Source organism: Phyllostomus discolor, chromosome 2 (assembly GCF_004126475.2).
Source record: "Phyllostomus discolor isolate MPI-MPIP mPhyDis1 chromosome 2, mPhyDis1.pri.v3, whole genome shotgun sequence".
Lineage (NCBI taxonomy): Eukaryota > Metazoa > Chordata > Mammalia > Chiroptera > Phyllostomidae > Phyllostomus > Phyllostomus discolor.
This window is the reverse complement of record NC_040904.2, coordinates 24,676,619-24,701,718: the sequence shown is the minus strand read 5'-3', so window position 1 is coordinate 24,701,718 and position 25,100 is coordinate 24,676,619. Positions and strand designations below refer to the sequence as shown.

The 25,100-nt window shown below is 43.2% G+C and overlaps 2 protein-coding genes across 3 annotated transcripts in view; one reads left to right on the top strand and one right to left on the bottom strand.

Moving 5' to 3' along the window:
* RSRC1 (arginine and serine rich coiled-coil 1) overlaps positions 1-12,969 on the bottom strand; it is a 333,501-nt gene extending 320,532 nt beyond the window's left edge. The window contains exons 1-2 of the mRNA XM_036017604.1: positions 12,880-12,969; positions 555-750 (exon numbers count right to left, since the gene is read on the bottom strand). Of these exons, the coding sequence (XP_035873497.1) occupies positions 555-748 (194 nt within the window). The 5' untranslated portion in view covers positions 749-750; positions 12,880-12,969. The remainder of the gene's footprint in view (positions 1-554; positions 751-12,879) is intronic.
* SHOX2 (short stature homeobox 2) lies at positions 12,608-22,877 on the top strand. 2 transcript variants are annotated; one of them, XM_028505236.2, is made up of 5 exons: positions 12,608-13,153; positions 16,018-16,226; positions 18,619-18,676; positions 18,992-19,080; positions 20,614-22,877. In XM_028505236.2, exons 1-5 carry the CDS (start codon positions 12,805-12,807, stop codon positions 20,905-20,907), a joined length of 999 nt encoding a protein of 332 aa, XP_028361037.1. In that variant the 5' UTR covers positions 12,608-12,804; the 3' UTR covers positions 20,908-22,877. The 2 variants fall into 2 exon arrangements, with proteins under 2 accessions (XP_028361037.1, XP_028361038.1); XM_028505237.2 differs by having other exon boundaries at positions 12,610-13,153; positions 20,650-22,877.
* The last annotated feature ends 2,223 nt before the right edge of the window (positions 22,878-25,100 follow it).

The following is a 25,100-nucleotide window of genomic DNA, read 5'->3' as shown; positions in this document are numbered from 1 at the left end:
AAATATCATTGCTATTTAAAAAAAGTTTATGAGCATTAAGGACAAATCATCCAGATTCTAAAAAATGTCTCATTTTTACTGTCTTACACCTTCCTAAGCAAAGAGAGACAAAGCGCTACTCCTCTTGAACAGTCAGATGACTGATTTCATAATTTAGTGACTGAATCAGGTACAAATTAAGATTTTAGGGGTGTTAAGTAGTATACAATCCTTCCAAATATTACCAGATAATATTGTAGAATATAAGTACTGTACTAGTAGACAATATAGAGAACTACAGAACTAGTAGAACCATTTACTAGTAAAACTACTAGTAGAACTATATACTAGTATACTACTTGTCTACAAAGAATAGCCAAAGGAAGGAAACACTAAACTCATGGGCTGGGCCTGGAAAAAGAAAAGCACCTCTGGGTTGGTACTAAACCCTCATAAATACTTAACTACTACAATAAAAAGGTTTTACCCAGAAAAATTCAAAGTACAAAAATTTAAGAACTCTCAATTAGAGAATGTCATCTTATTACTATATAAGTAAAAATTATGAAAGGCACCTTCTATCATAAGAATGTGAGCGAGGCTGAATATCTCTGGACCAAGATCTTGACTTTGACCTTGATTTCCTTCCACCTTTCCTTCGGCTATATGTCCTACTATCTGAAGAACTACTTGAAGATGACCGTCTACGGTGTTTCTTTTTTCTCTTGCTTCTGCTTTCTTCTTCGGTATCTGATGAACGACGTCCCATTTCTACAAGTTTAAATTCAAAGAAAATTATTACTAACATATAACACCATAGATGAAATTTAATATAGTAATTTTTTAAACTTTATAAAAATTTTTTAAGTCTTAAAGTAGAATTTTAAATGTACCTGGCTTCTTGATGGAAGTATGAAAAATAGCTCTATTACAGTCTTCTAAGATATCAACTGTTTTTATAATTTATGAACAACTTAAATTTGTCCTAAATTTTTTCAAATGTCTCTCAAAGGAATCAATCTTGAGGACAGCTCATTGTAACATTTTCTTACATTTTAAACTTATCAATCTAATTATATAATATTTTGTTTTGATATGAACTATCTAATCATTCATTTAAGTATTCCCTAAAGATAAAACATATTTCACTATCTTTTAGACTTACATTTTTCTAACTGAAAATTCTAAATGTTTAAATGGATAACAACCCATGAGTCATCAACAAAGTAAAAAATGAAAAAATATACCATCATCATTTAACTTGTGAAATTTGGGAGAGGAAATGTTAACTTAAGTACCAAGGTTGATGAGGTTCTAGTGAAGTCAGTCAACTCTTCACACTGCTAGTATCTAAATAAAGTGGTGGTATAATCCTTCCAGAAAGCAATTAACAATTTACATAAATTATCATAAAAAGGTTGATGCTTTTTTTGACAGAGCAATTCTACTTCTAAGAATGTATTTGAAAAGTTTTTCTTAAAAAAAAAAGACAATTACGAAGACATCCATTATACCATTATTAAAACTATTATCTATAGAGACAATCTAAAAATATGTACATATGAGTAAGGGCAAAAATAAAAACTGATAATATTTAAGTGATGAAACTGGGAAAATTTTTAACTATTTTCTATATGGTTATGGTAATATCTATACATTTAGTATATAAAAAGAAAAAACGTACAGAACTAAAATGTAAAGTTTTTATATTTAGGAATTACCTTAGCTAGTAAGAAACTCATCTTACTTTAAAGTAAACCTTTAGATTCTCAAATGCAATCTTTTTTATTTTTACTGACAGTTACTAGCTATCTTTCAATTTCATATAAAAGCAAGATCCATCCTATTAGTGGTTAAGATTTAAGTGGTTAATGGATGAGATAAACAGAAATCTCTCACTTTCCTTTAATATTCATTCAAAATAAGGTCAATACCATTACTTTAAACAAAGCAATACAATAAATTAAAGTACAGTTTTCAGAACTGTCAGGTATTCTTCCCTGACTGCAATTGAAAACTGCTGTTAGGATTGGATTCCAAACTTTATGCTCTTTACCTAGAGCCAGAATTAGATTTCAATATAGTTTGGAACCTTCGAGATGTTCACATTCCTACCATTTCACAGTTCAACAAAACATTGGGAAGGCTTGATTTTTAAACTTTCGGTAAATCACTAGCATATCTAAGCCAGTTTCCTCATTGGAAAATGAAACTGCGCTGAATAAAAGATCACCATGATCCTTTCCAGCTTCAAAATGCTATGATTGTGAAATTATGGCTTTACTTAGTATATATGTACATATATACATACATTTAAACATGTGTATATAACACTTACATTGGTAGCCAGATATCCATTATATAACTGCGGTGTGTGTGTGTGTGTGTGTGTGTGTATTTATTTCCATTACGGAATGTGTACATAACTGAGTGATAATGGTCATCCAAGTGTTCTTATTTCCTGGCTTTTTCTTACATTGTTGTTTTCACTTTTACGCCGTTAAAAATTTTCTTTACTCACACATAACCATTTAACATGAGCTTTTACGTTCTCATTATCTTGTTAAAAATACTAAAATGAGAATATAAAAATAAAAACAGTATAAATTAACAAAGATACAGAGAGTAGAGGAGAAGACAAGATTCGTCAACAAATTTTTAGCAAATGAAAAACAGATGGAGAATTTAGAGCTAAGAGAGCTGAACATCAAGCAACTGCAGAGAATTCCAACAAGAGAAAAGCCAATTTACATAGCAAAAATCAGAAAGCATCAGAAATTTAAGACACGTTACCACAGTGGGTACAAGGAGGCACAGAACTCAAAAACAAGGGAACTGATTAAAAGTCTATACAAAGGGAGTAACCTCCCAGGCCCCCTTCCCCATTCAACCCAGACAAGTGCTACTCATCCCCAATCCCAGGAGCAGTGATGGACTTGGGGAAAATGACAGAACAATAAAGCACCAGGTCCCGGGGCACAGTAAAAGAGGACAGAGAGATGCTAAATTTTAAAAAGCTAAAGGAAGTACATGAAAATCTACAGCTAATGGTAAATACTGTAGCCCGCCGTGTGCTTGGATCCAAGATTTCCGGCAGAGGATTCATCTAGGCAAAAACTGAACAGTACCCACAAAGGTATACTATAAATATTTCAAGGTACCCCCAAAAAACAGCCAGGCTCTCACCCAATTACCCTATTAACTACCACACCAGTTAATAAGCCCAAACCTTAAACTTTTTTCTGTAAACTATTTTTCTCTTAACTTTTTAGTGATTATACAAAAAAGGGTAACCAATCGCACAACAAAAACCTTCATCATAAGAGAAACCAAAACAGAAAGAAAAAAAAGCAACTCATAGTAAATCAGGAACATGCAGAAGAAAACTTCAAAGAAGAGTATCCGTTTTTTCCTCAAAAACATATTAAGTAGATGATCTAGCTAACACAATAGGAGGAACATCCGTACAACAGGAGAAAAAGCTTGAAATTTAAACAAATGGTGATTTGTAAAAAAAATAGGATCAGATGGTAAATTCAAATGACTCACAGAAAGTATGTGGTAAGAAAAAGATTAAAAATAGGAGGTAAAATCCCTGGGGCAAAGAATTTAAAAAGACATACACCAGACATATCTCATAGAAATTCAGACACCAGGAATATATAGAAGATCCCAGAAGCTTCTAAAGAGAAAAATATGGGGAAATCGCAATAAAAGGCATTGAACTTCTAAATAGAAATATAGAAAAACAGGGACTTGCCTTCAAAATTCTAAGTGGGAATGCTTCTCAACCTAAAATCTATATTCAGCCCAATCATTGATCTAATATGAGATCAGAATAAAGACATTTTCAAATATGCAAAGTCTCAAAATTATACCTCACACTCCACCAAAAGCAAACAGTAAACCAACAAAGACAAGCCAGACTGAAAGAAGTACTTTCACAGTAGAGATAGGGAAAACACCCCAGGATGATGGCAGGCCTAGGTACAAGGGATAGATCAGTGAATGAGACAAAAACCCTCGACATCAAGAAGTTTACGTGCTAGTATAAAAGCAGTCCTCAATATGGGGTCAGTTGACCCCTGAGGACCCCTAGGCCCCTTCAGGGGATCCAAGAGGTCAAAACTGTTCTCATTATACTACTAAAATATGATTTACCTTTTCACTGTGCTGACTTTTGTACTGATGATGTAAAGGCAATAGTAGGCAAAACTGCTGGTGCTTTAGCAGTGTTAAGGCAATGGCACCAAACCGTGCTAGCAGTCACTGCATTCTTCATAGCAATAGTCTAAAAAAATGGGGGGTGGGAGGCAGTTCACTTGTTCACTTAAGAGTGTCCTTGATGAAGCAGCACAAATCATTAATTTTATTAAATTTCAACCATTCAGCACACATTTTTTAATATTCTGTGATAAAATGGGAAATACACATAACTGCTTCTACATACTCAAGAGTGATGGTTATCCTGAGAAAAGGCATCTGTGCAACCAAATTGCAAATTGAACTAGCTGCTTTTATCATGAAATGATACAAATTTCATACAATTTTTGAAAAAAATTTCACACGATTTTTATTTTAAAGAATTGTGATTACTCAGACTTGCATATTTGGTAGACATTTTCTCCAAATGAATGCGGTCTTTCACTCACTTCAAGGAAAACTGACATTATTTGTTGTCAATGATAAAATTTGAGTTCTCAAGCCAAAATCTGAATTTTGGATAACTTGTATCTGCTACCATGAGACTGACAGCTTCCCAGTACTTAAAAGATGTCTCTGATGAGATCAGAGGTGATATTAACAAATGATATTTTTAAAAATATTTTATAATGAAGGGTATCAATATTTGGAAGATATGCATAACTCAAAGAACCGATATTTTCCAGCCAGTCAATGCATGATGTCACAGAATCATGTATGGGTAAAACAACCATTCAGAGTGCAAGACAAACTTAAGATTTTAACGTAATAGAGTATGAAAAGGCCACTAATATGGTTTCAAACACCACATTACAACCAACCTTTAACAAACTACTACTTGTCAAGTTTTGGTGTAATATCAAAGAATTATCTGAAAAGGCCATTAAAATATTTCTCCCTGAAACTAATATAACATTGGGCGTTAAATATACCTTAATAAAAAAAAATACTTTTCCACCCAGACCAGTGTGGCTCAGTGGATTGGGCATTATCCCACAAACGCTGGTTCAATTCCTGGTCAGGGTACATTCTTAGGTTGCAGGGCAGGTCCCCAGTTGCAGGCATGTAAAAGGCAACCAATCAGTGTTCCTCACTCACATCCATGTTTCTCTCCCTCTATTTCTCCCTCCCTTCCCCTCTCTCTGAAAATAAATAAACCTCAAAAAAAAAACCCACCACTTTTCCAATACTGAAAACATGTGACTACAAATTTTCTTCATATACTTCAATCCAAACAACTCATCATAATAGACTGAATGAAGCAGATAAAAGAATGCAACGGTCTCCTACTAAGTCAGACAGTAGGGATTCGCAAAAAAGTGAAAATAATGCTACCTTTTTCACTAAAAATGTTTTGTTTTGAAAAGTATATTTTTCATATCAAATTTGTTATTTGAGTTATCATATAATGAGGTTATTATTGTTATTTGTAAGTGGATCAATAAACATCTCAAAATTTTGTTTTAATTACTACTAAGGCAATATTTATAGATATAGCCCACGTAGATAAAAGTTCTTGCAGTCTTCAATATTTTTAAGAATGTAGAGACTCTAAAACTAAAAAGTTTGAGACCCACTGCTCTAAGGTAGCTTACAGTCGTTTCCACTCTCCATTCTTGTCCAACGTATTAAATCCCTATGGAAGACATGAAGAAGTAGGGAAAAAAAGAAACGAACACACATCTAATTATGTAACTTGTTGGTGACCAAGAAAAGAGAGAATGGGAGGGTTGGTATACATTTTTATTTGTTTTAATTTCAAACAACATAATTCATCCATAATAGACAATTACATTTAACCCAGAAAAGTTAATGGGAGATACAAAATCCTCCCTTATAGGAGCCAAGTAAAACAAGGCTAAAAAACCATTCTCACAAAACTATAAATATTTTTAAGTGATGTATTTACATTTCAGAAAAATTACACCGAAGTACTAATTAATCTCAGTAAGACAAAGCACAAAGTCACCATATTTTTTATTACAGTTAACTTCAAATATTTATTCAGAAAAGGAAGTCCATATTTCTTTATTAACTGCAAAAATTTTTCAGAAAAGGAAGCAAACACTAAGAGCAAATCAGAAGTAGATCCGAAAATTGTCTTCTCTATCAATGACAGGTGCTGAACTCTTTCTTACTCACTAACTGAGATATATACTCGTATACTTATTCTGGAATTCCATAATGTTCCTAGCATGCAGATGAATATATTTGTTCATGCAAGTCATGGTGGTCAATTTATATTTTACACTCCCAGTAAGAAAGAACTGTTTATATTTAACTCTATTGGTAAGGTGCAATGCATGCAAAGACACATTAACAGCTCTTTCTGGTAAGAGCAATGATGACTGAGCACAGATTTTTAGAAATACTGTACCACAAGCTCACAATTTTTCAATCAATCTGTAAGCAGAAAAGACATAGGGACAGGACTCCTACAGCTCTTGGTTTCTGTTCTCACTCTAGTCTCTAGTATGTCCTGGTTTGGTCTCATGGTTTCGAACCTTACTCAACTACTTCTACTACAGGACTGAAGCCAAGACAGGTAATGACTACAGTAGGACATTAATTTACAAAAACATCTTATTGCACAGTTTAGGTGACTGATGGAAGATATGGAGCCAAGATGTGGTCATTCAGAAGAGAGCTCAAAGGCATACATAAGTACTTCCTTTGTCCAGTTATAATAAAGGTATAAGAAATAGTAATCTTTTTCAGAAAACAGGCAGTTAAGAAAAACAAATATTCCTAGAGGACATGACAACTTATAATTATTTCTCTACTAATTCATTAGTATTATCAAACTATAACTTTTTTGATCTTGGACACTTAGCCCAAAAAAAGGAAAAAGAGCAGTCATTTGAATGGAAATTCCACCTCAGAGATAGAGAAAGGTAAAAATGGGGTTAATACTATTTAGCATAAGATGTCCACAAAGAAGTATAGAACCATACAAAGTCAGTAAAAGAACTGAGGTAAAATTTTAGCATAACACGCAGAACAAAGCAAAACTCAAAAGAGATAGTTGTCAAAACACTCCTCCCATAACAACTAAAAATTTACAGACAAGCATACACTTTTTGTTTCTTTTTTTTTTTAAAGCTTATTGGTCATGGGACTTTTCCCCAATGGTTTGGTAATGAAAGTAGGAAATATATCTACACATCTAATATAACACATTCACTACATAAGTTTTGCAATTCATAACACAACTCCTTCCTGAGACTGGTAAAGTTAGTAAGGTAATTAACAGATGCCAGCTGCCTTGATGTTCTTCGGTTTCAAACATTTTTAGCTCTCTTATTGAAGAACATAGAGTAATAAAGTGCTACCACTTAGCAGGAAATCTTTGCCTGCAAAGAAAGTGAATATTTATAGACTCTAAGGCTAGAGGGGCTCCCAAAAGATACCCAGTTTCCCAACAAGGTAGCAACTGGATCACCTGCTCCAGACCTTAAACCTGAGAACTCTGCGTTATCTCCTTCACTTAGAGCTTTTACGTCTAAGTGCAAAGATGACAACTTGAATACTTTTTTGTGACAACACAAGACATCTGAATTTATTTAGCTACCTAGGGCCTGTCTAGTTGATTTACAAATAGGTTACTAATTCTGACAATGCAAAAGAAAGGGAGGGAGGGTGAGAGGGAGGGAATTATTAGGCCTCCAGTGTGCATTTAAAAATATATAATCTCTGAGACAGAAATTAACTGAAAGTTGACCTAAAATCAAAAGCAGTCAACATTTGTAATAGTGCATTATAACCTCTCACCAAAGTAAACAGAGTTTAAGGGTAACCACGTGCTCTTGGTCTAAGTTCACAAGGCCCCAAGTCCTGAAGTCTGGGAAACTGAGTGCTTACAGGGATTACTTTGAGGAAGAAAAGTCTATTTCACCCTGCACCATCTCACCTCTCAGTAAGCCAGTGGGAGCAAGAAGTAATGGGGGGGGGGGGGGGGCTGGAAGGAAAAGTGTATCTTAAGTACGGACAGCAGAGTGGGTGGGGCAGGCTGCACCGGGTAGCGATCTTTCTTTCAGCACCATACCTAGGGCTACTGACAAAGCAATCCCGCACTTACTGCAAGACTGGCTCCAAAACCCAAAAGCAGCGATCAGTGGGGATGGGGTGGGATCAGTGAGCTGGGAAGGAGAGGAAAGGCAGGCTAAGTCTCTCACCACCACCTCCAGACGGAGGGCTTAGCCAGAGGCCTGCGACCTCGCACCAATCTAGGGCCGACCACCACCCTAAAGGCCCTAACTTCGACCTCGAGAGTCAGAAAACTCCAGGTGCGATACGCATGCGCACTGAACTGCTCCGCACGCCGCAGGACCACCGCCCACCCCCCTGCTGCCACCCAGACTCTCCGAGCCAGGCCCCGCGCCGCCTCACGCCAGAACAGGGCCTCAGAACGCCGCAGCCGCGGGCGCCTCCACCCAGGCCCCGATGGGGGGCATCACTTGGCTCCCCGCCTTCGGGATCACACCTCCCCTCGACTTGCAAGCGCCACAAACCTGCAAACGTTTCTTCTAATCGGGGTGCTGCCGGCGTCCTCCGAACTTGCTTCAGTTTAAGCTCAGCGCCTTCCTGGTTCCAGCGCCAGGCTGCTTCAGCCGAGCTTTCGAGTGCATCGATGGAGGCTGTCAGGCGTTAGGAGTGCCGAGGGAATAGATTGTCACGCCGCCAATTTTTTGTTTGGTGTTGGTTTTGCTTACTTGCTTGCTTATTTGATTTCCTTATAACCAAAAAGCAATAAAGGTGGGGACTGAAGAGTGTTATTGCCTTGGTAATCGTCGTTATCGTCACAGATAATCAGTAAACAAGTCTGCATCGTAGGAAGTTATGTTTAAAACACCCCCCACGTAGCAAAATTGGTTATCTCAAGCTGGGGGAGGAGGAAACTCGCCCAACAATAATAAATCATGGAAGTGTGTCTGTACAGAGTCTTGTGTGATTAAAATGTAATGATTTATTTGCAAAAATGCATTAAAACTAGGTGTTTCTTCTGCCTTGAAGGTGAAGGCACTCACAGGTTGGGTGCAAATTAATTTCTCACATTAAAGTAACTGGTTAGTAGAGGAGTGGGAAAAGGTTGCCCGGGGCACGGAGACATTTCCTCTGAAAGAGAAATTATTAGGTTTTTGTTGTTATTTACACCAATAGGAATGAAAGCGATTCAGCATTTTCTGTAACTCATACTACATTATTTATCTGTCCTTGCATAAACATCATTTTTTTCCTTATTTACTATAAGTACGCAAAAATATTGAGGTGGAAGAAAAAAACTGTTGGCCTTGGTTTGGGTTGACCGTGACATCCAGTTCATTCACAACTGCTAGATAACCAGACTACAGTTTTCTACAGATATTTGAGATGGTGAAAATCAGCTCTAGAAATATATTTGTCATAAATGACTGTACCTTGAATAATCAGTTTTGAGGGACCATTTTGAAACTTAACTACAACACTACATGTTTATTTTAAATAATTCAAGAACTGGGGTACCCTTGGGGTCCTGAATTTTATTGGAACTTGTATATCTGTCTGCAGGCTGTCAACTGAGCTTTACTATCTTTTTTTTTTTTTTTTTTTTTACCAAAACCGTACTTTGAAATATCCTGTTTCTAGAAAACATTTACTATTTAACGAAACAACATAATTAGAACTTCATGAGTATTTATTAGCATATGATTTCAAAATCTTGTTGTTGTTGTTGTTTTTAACCTAGATTTTCCTTAGGCCAGTGGAGCCCGTAGTCAGACACAGCAAATCTCTCATAACTCCATCTGATATCAACACCACTATTCCTAAATATACAAAGAGCCAATGTGCCAGGAAATTTTATCTGGTGTGAATCACTATGATTGTCTAAGCCTTCCCTGATTACCTTTAAAGCGGTAATCTTTCCCTCAAGCCCAGTAGATGGAATTTGATATCGGACTTCGAAGTCATGGCAAAGAAGTAGCTGGTGAGTCTCTTGATTCCTTACTGGACTTCTGAAGTGGTTATTTTGGAGCTATTTGTGAAAGTATTTAACACCTCAGTTTGATAGCTCTTTCTGGTCATTCTGCTAAGGCACCTTAAAAACAGATTTCCATAAAAGATTAAAGTTCTATGTTTAGTCCCCTCTGGTAAAATCAAAATTAAATCAGTTATAAATAGCAACCTCAGATAAAGTAAAATCATGTTCCTAAATTCATATAACTTTGGAAAGTGTGAGTTTTGGGTGAGTTTACCCTCTTCTGTAGGGTAAATAAAATGAAGCACTCATATAATTTATTATATCTAAAAGCTATTGCACTGGAAATGTAAAGATTTTAATTATTTCTCCTAAAAGTAACAATAAGTGAAATGTTTTAAGAACAAAAGATAACTTCAGAAATAAAGAGAAAAAAGGCAAAGTAATATTTCTTAAAAGTGTGATTTCCATATTAAGTTTGCCAAATGTGAACATTTTAATCTAAAGAGTAGTGTAGTATAACGGTTATGAACAGCCTCTTTACACTAATATATTGAGTTTTAATTATGTTCTTTTACAAGTGTTTCAGATTGCTTTGATGGAACTTCTCAAATTATTTGTTAACTTAGTGCTGATGCCTTAAACAATGGGTGAAAAATATACATATCAAAGTTATGTAATTGCTTTTATTTTTACTGAGTAGTATATCCAAGAAAATGAACAAGTTACCTTCGATGAACAGTTAGCCCGTGTTAACATTCAGATTACTTGAAAACGTCCCCAAAGATACACTTGAAGAGGTATATTTGTTTACACACTCAAATAATATAACTTTCCATATGTAAATATGCTTCTGTGAGATACATATGTGGCCACACTTCTCACAGCAAGCTGCACAATACAGAGAAATGACTCAGGAATATAGACATTCATTCTACATAACTGTTTCGATTAAAATAGTCCAGACAGAGACTGAGAGTCTTTTCTCCCCAAGAGTATCTCTTTTTGAATAGTACACAATAAATAAAATTAAAAGAGGCACATACTTAACCTCGATTTTTTCTCAAACTCAAAAAGGAATAATCACTTGCTTTCAAAATCAGGGAATCAACTATAGAATGTTTCCCGGGAGGCTAAAAAAGTGCTCCTGCAGTTCATGTTGGGAGGGGTCGGGATACAGGGAGTTACAAGGGAGATGAGATGAGTGTCCTGAAACCTCAGAGAGGGAACGAAGTCTAACTGTCCTTGATCGGGCGCTAAGGAAACACTTTAAAATGGCATCTGTCAGGGAACAGCTGCTTGGGAAATGTGTTAAATCGACCGGCCCTATGAGCGGGGCTGTCCGTAGAGGAGTCAACTTGGGCTCCAGGACGCAAGTCGTGGGGTGAATCACAAATCCCGCAGCGCCAAGAGGTTGGTGAAGACCCAGGCTCAGCGCCGGCTGCGGGCCGAGAAGCTTCTAAATGAGCTGCAGAGGACCCTGATTCTGGGCAGGTCGTGAAGCCAGGATGCCGGGCTGTGAGGTGTAGGTGGCGTGAGGCTGGCAGCGGGAACCAGAATTGCAATACCGGGTCAGGATGCAGCATCGGGTTGCGGGGCGCCTGCCGCAGGCTAGGGACGCCGGGCAGCTATGCGGCCCGGAGCAGCTCCGCGGCCCCCTGACGCGGGCAGAAGTGGGATCTGCCGCGGAGTCGGGATACCGGACTCACTCCGGCAGCCGCGCACTTGTCAGTTTCCTTTTGGCCACGCCCCGGCGGAGTAGGTCCAGCTCCCCGGTGTTTAACTAAGTCTTGACACCAACGCAAAATCCACGCCTAATTAAATTAATTAGGGATTCTTGTCAATCTAGGATTAATGGCCAAGTGCGCAGGCGGCCGAGGCTATCTGAAAACCCGGACGGTCTGGGACCTGCCTCCTCTTCCCGCCCCCTCTCGGCCCCCTTCGCTGCCTGCCCTCCCACTCCAGACCCAGACTGCTCTGACTGTGGCTTAATCAATCTCCATCTCTCTCCCTCTTTCTTTCTTTCTCTCTCTCTTTCTCTCTTTCTTTCTTTCTCTCTCTCTGTCTCTCCCCCTCCCCCTCCCTCTCTCTACCCCCTCCCCTCTCCTCTCTCCCTCTCGCTCTCTCCCTCTAACCCCTACTTCTCCACCCCCGCCTCCAGGTAGCGTCGCGGGTGCTCCCCAGGAAGGGGCTCCCTCCGAGTTACGAAGGGAGGTAATTTACTCAGAACAAGGGGCGGCCTTGGCGAAGTATAAATAGTGAGACTTCAAGCGCAGCGTTGCTATCAGATCTGAACTCCCGGCAGGAAGAATTGTCAAAGATCTTAACAGTGGACAAGCGCGCTCCGGCGGGGAAGCATCCGTTCATATTTCCCTCGGCCGGCCCCCGCCCCTTCCCTCTTCCTCCTCCTCCTCCTCCTCCTCCTCCCCTTCCCCCCCACTCTTCCTCCTCCTCCTCTTCTTACTTCTTTTTCTCCTTCTACTTCTCTTTCTTCTTCCTTCTCTTCTTTTTCTTCTTTCTTCCTCCTCCTTCCTCTCCACCCCCACCCCCTGCCCCATTGATGTGTTATTATTGGGGGGGCTGGAGCAGTAAAAAAAGAAGAAGGAAAAAAAGAGCGGGGCTCGGCTGTGAGAGGTTGAGCGCGGGGCTGACGGGCATCGGCGGCGATGGAAGAACTTACGGCGTTCGTCTCCAAGTCTTTTGACCAGAAAGTGAAGGAGAAGAAAGAAGCGATCACCTACCGGGAGGTGCTCGAGAGCGGGCCGCTGCGCGGGGCCAAGGATCCGGCCGGCGGCGCGGAGCCGGGCCGCGACGACCGCAGCAGCCCGGCAGTCCGGGCGGCCGGCGGAGGCGGCGGCGCAGGAGGAGGCGGAGGCGGAGGAGGCGGAGGAGGTGCAGGAGGAGGAGGAGGAGGAGCGGGCGGAGGAGCTGGAGGAGGGCGCTCTCCCGTCCGGGAGCTGGACATGGGCGCCGCCGAGAGGAGCAGGGAGCCGGGCAGCCCGAGGCTCACCGAGGGTAACGGCCTGACCCCCGGCCCCGGTTCCCCTTCCCGCCTTCCCGACTCCTTTTAGGCGGGAGAAGACCCCGAGGCCCCGCGGGGTGGGTGGCGGGGCGCGAAGAGGGCCCCTGGATCCCAGTTTGGGAGCTGGAGTTGTGATGGAGGGGTGGGTGTCCGGTGGTGTGCGCGGTCGTGGGTGGGGTCCGAGTGTCTGTGGGGAGGGGGTGTGTGGGTTTGTGCGCGCCCTTCTCAGATGCTCCCGCTATTCCCATTCCACCGAAAAGCATTTTTCACCGGCGAGAGGATGGGGCCTCAGCCCAGACGGCCCGAGGGCGGCTGGGGAAGTTCGCTGGCCCGGAGGCGGGCGGGGATACTGGCCGCTGCTGGGCCAAGCGGCGGGATTACGATTAGCATCTAGCGCGGAGTTTGCGGGAAACCCCTTTTGTAGGCCTGAGAAAGAAAGAGAGAAAATGTCACCCTCGGGTCGCCTCTGGGTTTCGGGCAGCCTCTAAGAACGACTAGAACTCCGCGGAAGACTCTGGATTACTGGATTTTAGGGGCCAAACTCCCCATTCTCTTTGAGCTGTGAAGGTAGAACGAGGTCAAAGCAGGCAAAGGTCCAGCGTATGTTGTTTATTTTGGGAGACGTGTTAGGCTTCTCGTTTTGGGGGGGGTAGTATTTACACAATTCCGTCACTGCTTCGCATCATTCAGTACTCTGGTTTTGTGCAGGGCGGCGGGTGTGGGGGGGGGGGCGGAATCCTCTGGTGCCAGCAAAGTGTTAGGAAATGGCTTTATCTAAATGGTGGAGCGTACTGTACCAATTCAAAGGAGTTCAACAATAAAATTAATTTGGCACTTGGTCCCCGCAGTAACTGGTGTGCTGCCATATTTTTCCAATTAAGGAAATATGTGACATGCGTAGAATCACATATTTAAGCAAGCAATTAAGTTGTTTATAACACGGTCTGTTCCTGTTTAGGCCAATAAGTGGAATTTGGGGGCAAAATAAAGGTTATATTAAGTCAATTAACCAGCTGGAAATGTGGACATCTTTCTCTTTGAAGTCCTAAAAGTTTGAGAGGTATCCATTGTGGATGACACAAATTAGAGCCTTCTCATCACTTTGGCAGAATCTGAAGAGTGTGTTTTCATATTTAAATTTCATTGCACTATTAGTGGAAAATATTTTCTTACTAACTTGGCTATGAATATTTGCTATAATGTTATCCACTTCTTTCGGGGAGGAAGGACATATGTCCACAAAAAACGAACTCTGAGAAATAGAAATGCTGGCATCACTTGAAATCACCATAGTGAGAATGGCAGGCTGAGCTGAGATCTAGACGCTCTTCTTCCCCAAGACCCGGTACCAGGTCCCCCTAAATTTGGAAAGTGTTGGTATAGTGGTCTGGGGGCTCAGTGCAACCTCTTGAAGCCTCAGTGGAGCTGCAGCTCCAGGCCCTGGGTACACCAGCGAGCGAGGCCACCAAGTTAGGGTCTGAACCCAGGGCACACGAAGTCCTAAGACTGTTAATATCCAAGCTCAGGGCGAGTATTAATTCCTCTGCAGGCCAGCTCTTCCAGAAATGATTTTTAACACCCATGCTGATCAGGAACTGGCCTGGGAAAAACTGCAAACAGCTTCGACTACCCAAACTCAGCTTTGACACTTTAAAAACGCAAATCTCCGACTCAGGCGCAAAGAATGAAGGTTCCAGAGGGCAGTTTATGTTAATACAGCTTCCCATATCACTGCCTCTTGGCATGTATATATATATATACCCGTCCCTCGGGTGTCTCTGTATGCTCACATTTGCAGAGCTTCTGTTTTTAAAAGAGAGGAGAGGAAGGACAGGAAAGTAGCAACGGATGTGTGCAAACCCAGAGCAGAAAAATGCATATTTTATTAAACATCCGAGCTGGTGGATGCATGAAAAGGCTTTGAGTAACCAATAGAAACTGAGAATCGCGAATGTTCCTGTTGAACCTGTTGATCTCTGTGGGTTTAAGCGTTTAGGGTCCAGTCGGCTTTTTCAGTGGGGAGAGACAAGGAGAGGACAGAGGCAGCGGTCAGTTCCTCGGGCCACCAGAGGCTGGTTTTCTGCCTCTCACCCTCTGGCCCAGCGTGGGCTGCGAACCCTCCCGGCTGCCAACATGGCGTGGACGACTGTGCTCAGCGACCCGGTCCGGCACGGGGACAGGGACTGCCTGGCAGCCCGTGGGCTGTCCGTGAGGTCTGGCCAGCTCCCTGAGTCAGCACCCAACGCCTGGGGATGCGACTCCTAGGAATGAGCAGCACAAGGGTCTTATTCTCCTGCTGCGACCCAACCCTTTGGCTCAAATGTTATCAAATTAGACCAGCAAGTTTGAGAGAGGCAGAGAGCCATCAGCGAACAGAGCTGGCCGGAGAATGGCCCAGCACTCTCTGAATGGCGCAGAGCGTGGCCTCACCGCGCCCTTCTCCCTTCTCGGACAGCATTCGGTGACGGGCGGGGCTCAGCGCTTTTGATTTCTGTGCGTGCATGGGAGAGAGTGAGTGGGCGAGAGGGTGAGTGAATTGGATTTGGTGTTCACAGGGAAGGGCAGGAAACCGTGGGGTGGGTAGTGAGGTGAGCTGAGGCCACAGTTGCATAGGGGATAGGTGGGTGAATGCCCATTTCGCCCGTAGGCAGCCACCCAGAGTTGATCTTTGCTTGTCTCCAGGATCCTCTTCTTCCTGACCTGGTGAGGGACTGGACAGGAACTTCGGGAGGGAGCAGGATCCTCCAACCTTCTTGAGACAAATCTGGTTAAAGGGACTTGTGTTGTTTTTATCTCTGTGTGTGATCGTGTGCACTCGTGGATGTACGGGTGACCCTCTTTATGGTGCCACCTCCAGTGTCCCCGGAGCTGAAGGATCGCAAAGAGGATGCGAAAGGGATGGAGGACGAAGGCCAGACCAAAATCAAGCAGAGGCGAAGTCGAACCAATTTCACCCTGGAACAACTCAATGAGCTGGAGAGGCTTTTTGATGAGACTCACTACCCAGACGCCTTCATGCGTGAGGAACTGAGCCAACGACTGGGGCTGTCAGAGGCCCGAGTGCAGGTACCTGGCTGTGAGGAGGTCCAGGGGCCACGGAGGGAGGAGGGGCACACCTGAGGTGGGGTTGGAGGGGCGGCTCTTGGGACACACACCGGGGGTGCAGGTTCAAGGGTCTGGAGTGAGGTGAGAAAGGAAAGGATGCCTTTAATAGAGGTCTTATTTTCCAAAGTAGATCTTGGTCTTAAACTGACCCCCTCCCTTTTTTCCCCATCCCAACATATGTTCCCAGCAGAAGAAAGCTGTGCTGGGCTTGCTCCCAGAGTTTCTATAAACCACACCCCCTTCGCCTCACGATGCCTTTAATGTGGTTTAATCCTAATGGGCCTACTTTTATAAGCTTTAAAAAAAAAATCCCACAGAAAACGTTTTATCTTTTGGATGCCTTAAAAGTTACAACGAATATTTTGTTCGCTGGAGTTGGGTTTCCTTGAGGGTCTGCTTCAGGGTCTAGGTTTGCCAAGCGGATATGCCAATTAGGTTTATAGATGTACAGACTATAAAGAAAATTAGCAACTGTTAAATGCAGAAATTTACAGTCTGCCGTTAGCAGTCTATCTCAAACTATGTGACACAGCGGAGAACTAAATACATTTTGGTCGTTCTTTGTTCACTCATTTAACCAAGGCAGTGAACCTGAACCTACAGAAACTTGTTTTTAAAACAACCCACAGATTAATGTTGGTATTTTCAAGGTCCGACCCCCAGCAAGTACCACACCAGAAGAAGTTGGGATCGGAAGAGTGGTTTTTTTTATTGTTTTTTTTTTTTTTTTATTGGTCATGATGGTGAACCTAATGGCAAAAGTAGGCTTTGGCAGTGGTTAAGGTGAAAATTTATATGCATACATGCATACATATCCTAGGTTTATAGAGAACAAATTTAAATGTTTCAGATTGTATTTCCTCTCAAATAATAAAATAGGAGAAAATGATGGTCATTATTTGTTTGAACACATGGAGCAGTTTTAGGCCTGAACATCTGCAGCTGTTACAAAGTATCACTGTAACAGATACTCCCTGGGTCTCTGGGCGCAGAGACCACCATCTGCAGCGAACTATGCAATTCTTATGGGGCTTCCCCGCATCTTGTAATAGGATCAGGACAAAAACAGAGCAGTGGAGTTGAAGGGGAACAGTAATAATAGGCTGCCTTGGTCATCACAGCATCAACGGTGGAGCCTTCCTTTTTAAGCCTCTCCTGCTTTGCTTTGTGTATTGAGATCTCTAGAGGCTCAGCAACCCCTTAAAGACATGATGATAATTATTACAGTTATGAGCATTAGTATCTCAGTTCCAACTCTAGTAGGGAAAAAAAGAGGCAAGAAGCCTCAGGCCATGTGAGTTACACAAAGGATGCCACCCTGGCATGAAATCTACCCTCCTATTACACTAAATGGCAGGGGAATTTTTGAAGATTTACATTGACTGTGACACTTCCTTTTAAAAACAAGACAAAGCTCAGAAGCAATATTTTACTTTCATGGTTTTTAAACATTAATTTGTCTATCAGTCATTATGCTGTATTAGTAAAAAAACAAGCTGCACTTGAATTTTTAAAAACCTGTCATATTACCTCTAAAAGTTGGCAAGTTTATTTAAGGAAGTAATATCTGGGAGAAAATAGTACCCAGGAGTTACTTGTTTCATACCCCACCCCACTCCCCTTTCATAGAATATTCTTATTTTTTATCATAAGAAGTGAATTTTAGTGCTGGTCTTTATTTTTTCATACTTAAAAATTTTTTGAGCTATTTTCTGGGTGCTTCTCTACTACCCTAACTGCAAGAATAGGCTATTTCTATAGAAGCAAATTAGATTATCATGATAATAGCACAATTATTCTGCTACTGTGCTGCACTCTATTGCACAGAGGAACAGAGAAATCCTAAACTTCTTTGTAGTGAGGCTTTTATGACACTAATTACCGCTTCCCTCACTTTTATCCCCCTCCCCCAGCCCCCAGGAAAAAAAGAGTCACTATTTGCTTTGGTGTTTGGTTTGTCTTGAAGATGAAGCTAATTAATATAACAGGCTATTAATGAGCATATTCGTCTCAGGTCTTACTGGGCAAACATCTAAACTCATTATCACTTTGGTATCAGGTATCAGCGAGAGTTTTAGGCCTTGGGAACTCTGTAATGTGGAAAGATGAAACCAGAACTAATAGCAGTATATCAAGAAACCATTTATCTTGCAAAAGTCTATGAAATTTATTTTTGTCATTCATTTACATTTTTAACATCGGAGATTGAGATTGTTCTATGAATTCAAAGGTTGCTTGCCACATCTTCTCATTCATGCCTAAAACACTACTCTTTTTTCATCATACTCTTGTAATTTTTAAAAAAAATTTGAGTCATAACATCTAGGTTTTATATTTTCCCTCCAATTTTTAGGTTTGGTTCCAAAATCGAAGAGCTAAATGTAGAAAACAAGAAAATCAACTCCATAAAGGTATGCTTCTCAGACAAAGAACATTTGTTATTCTGGGTAAAAAGAGAATGGGAAACATTGTTATTATAAATGCAGAAAAAATCTCCCCAAAGACAACCATGGTCCTTACTTAAAAATTTGCTCCGAAGGCACTTAATGAGAGTCCTAAAGTTTGGGAGTAAATTACATTTATTTTAATTATGGCAGTAGTTTAGGAAGTTAACCGTTCATTTCCTAAGGAATTAGTTCTATCTTGGTATCATTTGGAACCCTGGAAAACAATGCTAAAAATATTAATCTCACATCATTGTGTTTTGTTTCCCCCATTTTTTATAGGAGTCCTTATAGGGGCAGCCAGCCAGTTTGAAGCTTGTAGAGTTGCACCCTATGTCAATGTAGGTGCTTTAAGGATGCCATTTCAGCAGGCAAGTACAGCCCAGTTTCAGCTTGTTCTTAACTGTAAAAAGACCTGGAGGTTTGCTTGAACTATTGAACATCCCCTCTCTCTAAGCCCCAGTGTTGGTGTCCATGCAGTTGGAGAATCAATTTTGAGATGATATAGTGGACCTACTCCCCTTTAAAAACCTATCGAGTGTCAGGGGCCCATATGTCTAGTTCTTTCTGTCCTCATGGGAAACCCACAGAGGCCTGAGGGCAGTAACCAGTCCTTTAAAAATGCAGTAAAGATTGAGCTTGGGGAGAGGAAGGCAAAAGCCTTCTGATTAAGATTTTGTCAGATCCAATTCAGAGGTTAGTCCTGAGGTGTTTCTAAGGCAATTCTCTAAATATTTTTCTAGGTATTTTCTACCTCTTAGTTTCATTAACTGTGTCTGACAGAAGAAAAAGAAATAAATAAAAGTACTCCCAACTCAGACTTGATTTTTTAAAGCTGTCTGCAAACAAAGCTTCATGTCTAGTTGAGAAGGAAGCCTTGCCTTGGTCTTCCCAGGGATGCCCTGCCTCTGCAATGCCTTTCTTAGCCATAAAGAAACCTTTAAGACTACATTTAAAAGGACAGCCTGCAGCAATGATTTAATCCTGGGAAATCCCAGTGCTCTGAACTCCCTGCTCTCCAAGCCTAAGGGCACAATCCCTTCCCAACCAGTGTCTGACCTACCTCATCCTCAGCCAGGACCCCTGCATGGCAGACTGTGAAGTCATGAATTAGCTTTCAGTTACCAGTGCCTGGACTGAGGAGACACATGGGTGCGCCAGTGTATTGAGGGTTAGTGTTGGGGGGATCTTAGCTTTCTTGGCACCACAGGACTCTAGTATCTTGACACTAGGCTTTTGAAGCTGGAAAGAATGATTGGAGAGATGGGAGGGGAATCTTAAAAGGAGATCCTTACTTCTCAGAAGGTGATCTGCAGGTATGCATCATCAGCAACACCTGGAAGATTGGTAGAAATTCAGAATCTCAGGCCCCAACCTAGGCCTTTTGGACTGGAATCTGCATTTAAACAAGATCCCCAGATAATTCTTACAGCAGTACAGGTTAGAAGTAGTAGCAATTGTGTTTATTGTGATGAAGATTCAGTAATTTCCCTAAGTGAAATGCAGTTTTGTGGTTTCCTCGTTGCCACTTCAGGGCTTTAGCAGTGAGGTAAGATGTGTATGGCAACAATAAGAGAGGAGGGTAACAGAGCCTCACCCCATTTTGCCAGTACACCAGTGTTATTGGGGAGGGTGATGTTTTAGCACAGTAGCAATGTCGCCCTCTGATGGGCCCAGCCCCGGAAGGGACAGCCACATTCCTGCAGTTGCTGTCCCCTGGGCCCAGAGAGATAAGCCGCCCTGAGTTGCGGAGACTCAGGGGCACTGGAGTATCCCTGTAGTTCCCCAGATTCAGTAAGAGACTGAGGTCAGCCAAATGCCCCTTTCCCGTCCCCCGCCCCAGCCTTCCTCTGAGCCAAGCTGGACTCCGTTAATGCTTTGTTTCTATTCTGTTGTCACCCTAGGATAGTCATTGCAACGTGACGCCCTTGTCCTTTCAGGTTCAGGCGCAGCTGCAGCTGGACAGCGCCGTAGCGCACGCGCACCACCACCTGCACCCGCACCTGGCCGCGCACGCGCCCTACATGATGTTCCCGGCGCCGCCCTTCGGACTGCCGCTGGCCACGCTGGCCGCGGACTCGGCCTCCGCCGCCTCCGTTGTGGCTGCCGCTGCCGCTGCCAAGACCACCAGCAAGAACTCCAGCATTGCGGATCTCAGACTGAAAGCCAAAAAGCACGCGGCCGCCCTGGGTCTGTGACGCCAGCGCCCACGTTGCGCCTCCAGCGCGCGTGCAGAATGCGCGACCTCTGCGCCCCACTGCTTCTCCGTCACCCCCTCCACACCTCGGAGCCCAGCCTCCTTCCGCTTGGCTGATCGCCCCTTGCCCGCTTCAGCATCTCGGACTCCCCTCGAATTCGGAGGGCAGGACTCTGCGCAGGACCTGCGATGCCATAAGGCACACCGACTTGGTGGCTCCTGACCATTCACCTACTCAAGGGCCTAGGATTCAGCTTTGTAGGGCCGGTTTTGGAAAGTCCGGAGATTGGACGAGGGAGTGGCGGAACGGCGGAGTGTGGCTAGTGGCAAAGACGCAACGATGGACTCTTGCGTAGAAATAAAAATCCTGTTAATAAAAAAGGAGGGGGAAAAAGCAGAAAAGACAAACAGAAAAAGAGAAAGGGAACTTATTTCTTACTGCTATTTGAAAGAGGCTGAAATCGGAGAGAGAACCAAGGAACAAAAAAAATTAAAAATTAAAATATTTTATACATTTAAAAATATGGAAAAATAACCTGGATGCATCTCGAGAGAAGAGGGGTTGGGGAGTTACCAACTTAAAGTGTATGTCCTCCTCCCCCCAAACGGGCTAAGAAAGCAAAACAGAAGGAAGAGGTATACTTATTTAAAGAGTTAAGATTTAAAAAAAAAAAGTGCGGAGCTGGGAAATTCACAGGTTTTGAAACTGACCTTTTTCTGCGAAGTTCACTTTAATACGAGAAATTTGATAAGAGAGGCGGGCCTCCTCCTTTTACGTTGAATCAGATGCTTTGAGTTTAAAACCACCACGAATGGAAGAGCAAGAAGAGGGAAGAGAGTATAAAAACAAGAAGAAAAAATGATACTAATACAAAAATGATACCACAGACTGATTTCTCTGAGAAATTCTTATGGCAGAACTGTCCAGACTGCTGGCAGTAAATTCCGGTTTGCATGTTACTTGTATTCCATTGATGGTGTCTCCCCCCTTCCCTGCTTTACGCACATGTACTTACTTCATTTTCATCTTCAGTATGAAAACCAATACCAAAAGCGTCTAAAAATTGATGTATATCTATCTACATATATATTTTTGCCCCATCTTTGATCCTGGGGGACAAAAGAAAAAAGTCGGAAGGGAAAAACTTTACACTCTGTCCCAAGAAAACGGAGGCGGGCAGAAAATGTGGGGAAAGGAAAAGTAAAACAAGAAGACTAAATGAAATAACGAAGGTACAACGCGTCACAAGGTGCCTGACACAGAGCAGGCGCTCAGTAATAGTCCCCTCCCCTCCCCCTTTTCTTGTATACCCTCTTGCTGGTTACCTGAAGTCCTGTTTGAAGACCATGCTTTATTTCCCCCTCTCTATCCTGTCACACTCACCTTAAAAAACACCCAGCTAGATACAGGCACTAGGTTTGTGTAAAATATGTTGATACACACGAACAAAGTTTATTTTGGCTATAATGTGTGAACTAATGGTTGACTTTCAACATTTGCATTTTATCTCACAAAGGTGTATATTAAAGTAATTTTTTGTTTGCTTCAATTCATGTAGCTGTTTAAAATGGGGTACTCTGGACTAAGCAATCTGTATCCCAATTCTCTAGAAAGCCTCCTTAGTTTTTTTTTTTCCTTCTAATTTACAAGAAAGAGGAAAAGCTCTTTTAACTGAACTTGGTTATGCGGTTGAGCTTTGTAACTATTTGTTCTCCATGAAAACAAATTATTTATATTTGCCATATTTTTTCTAGTGTATTAAGTTATTTTAAACAAAAGAAGATGCTGTTATTTCATGACGTGTTGTTGGTACAAAATGTTTCAGTTTCACCTCTGTTAAACCTTTTAAATAAGTGCCAAGTTATTAATTGAAGACACTTTGCGATCAATTGAATGAAAATAGTATTGTTTCATTTGATGGGGTTCGCGTCATCTTCGTTCCTGTTACTATTAAACTATCCGGGATAGTCCTTCCTTCTTCCTTTTTGATGACTGTGTATCTGTCGATTATACCAATTTGGAAAAGCGTTTGCTTTTGCTCCTACATGCCGCAATTAAGGGGCCATGAGAACAGTGCGTCTGTGGCTTTATAAAGCGCTGAACGGAACTCCCCTCTCCCCCATTTTATCCATCCAACGTAGAAAATCAACAGGATTGATTTTCACACCAAATCAATAGAGGAACAGATAGTATGTAAAATAGGATAGAATAATCCCCTTCCCCAAGATGAACTCTCGTTCTTCATTTTGCTGCACGTTGACCCTTGAAGTTTATTTAGCGGATACTTTGGGTAGGTAGCGAAGCGAGGCCACGCGGCGCGAAATTCACCTGGGTTAACTGTGGCGTAATAGACAGTCTCCAGGTCGCCGACCTCCCCCGGAGTCGGGCAGGAGGCGATGCTTTGGCAGTGGAATAAGAGCTGCGGAGTGGGGCCGAGGCACTGGGAAGCACTGATCCCCCACGCCCTACTACAGTTTAGCTCTTGGACCGACGCAGCTTCTTTTGGTTAAATTTAGGAAATGGTAGAAGCCAAGACCAGGACCTTGATCAGGAGAAGTCGGGTTTTAGCCATTCTCAGAACACCGAAGAGCCCTTCCCTCCGACCTCCTCTTGGCCCCCTCCCCCAGAAGAAGCCCTTTTAGTAAAGCCCAAAGGCGCTGCGGCTTTGGGGGATAGGTAAGAGTCTGTGACGACTCGGCACTGGCCAGGCACGGGACAGGAACCTCCCTTCCCGCGGGCCCTTGGAATGGCAGACACTCTCCGCGAAGATTGAGGGTGTCTCGAGTGTCCCCTAGGGCCCTCTTTGGGCCGCAGGATGCGTAGAGGACGCCCCCCACAACCCCTGACATAACCCCGCGTCCTCAGGCCGCGCTCCCGCAGCCCCCACCCGGCCCTCTCCCGGATTAAGGTCACCCTTAAAGCTGTTCCTCGGCGTAGATGTGAGTGATAATTTATGTTTTTGCTTTCAAAGATCATTGACCGGGCCTTGGTACATATTCAGCGCTCGGGCCTTGCGGGTCTCCCAGCAGACGAGCGTCCGAGGTTTTCAGAATAAACATCTGCCTAGAGGCGGGGTGCGCTTTGGAGCGGCCGAGCCGATCCGCCCCGCCAGCCCGGGCCCCGTGGCCGCCGGCGAACTCCCATGCGCGCTCCTGGCCGGAGTCCGAACCCCAAGGCTCCAGGTCCAACGCTAAGTCAGCCCCCGAGGTGGGATCGCACTTTCCCCGGGCACTCCGCGGGAGGTCGGAGGTCACGGGAGCGCTCAGGGCTGGGAGTTGAAGGTTCTGTTCCGGACCCGGCCTGGGGCGCGGCAGACGCTGAGCCCAGCCCGTCCTGCAGCTGAGCTCCGGAGAAGCCTAAGGTCACGGGAGGCAGTGCGTCGGGGCCCGGGCCGGCGGCGAAGAGCGGGGCCCTAAGAAGGGGGTGCGGCCGCGCGCCCTGGGTCAGCCTGGAAGTTCCCGGCAGCGGGAGGCAGATGGGCCCGGCGGGGAGAGCCGGTGGTTCCAGCCTCGGCGGGGGCGCCGAAACCCTGGGAACCGGCTGGCGCAGCCGAGGCGGATGAGAAAGGCCAAAGTTTCTTGGCCGGGTCCACGGAACTTGAGCACGGCGCGGCCTGTGGGACCTGAGCGTCGGGGGCGCTCGTGGCGGCCTCGCCTCCTTCGGCGGCAGCTCCGGGGAGACTCGGCGGGCGCGGAGGCTGCCTTTCCGGGCTGGACCGGGCCCCTCGGGTTGAGTCTCCCACACACCAGCAGGCAGGGTGCGTTTTCTGGGGTGTCTGGGCCCAAACTCTCCGACAGGCGCCTGGGTGTTCCAAACCCCGAGTTTCCAGAGCCATCTGAGAAGGGTCCGAGAAAGTCATAACTTGAAATTTAAATAAGGCCCAACATGCTTGTCGTTTGGGTCGAAACTCAATAATCGTAAAACATATTTAATGAAAACGCGTCCCCCACCCAAAATCTTTCACAGTGTGCAAAGCCTTCCCGAGCTACAGAATCCCTGATTGGGGAAAACTGCGCTAAAAGAAATTATTCAAGACGTTAGTGGTGTTAAGGACCCTATGATGCAAGAGACCCAGTAAGATCAGAGGCCTCTGCTTGAAGCTGAACTGATAAAAATATATTTTTGAGTTTTTCCTTAGATTTATAACTTTTTAGATCCTCAGATGGTAATACTTTAGTATAATACGATGCTCA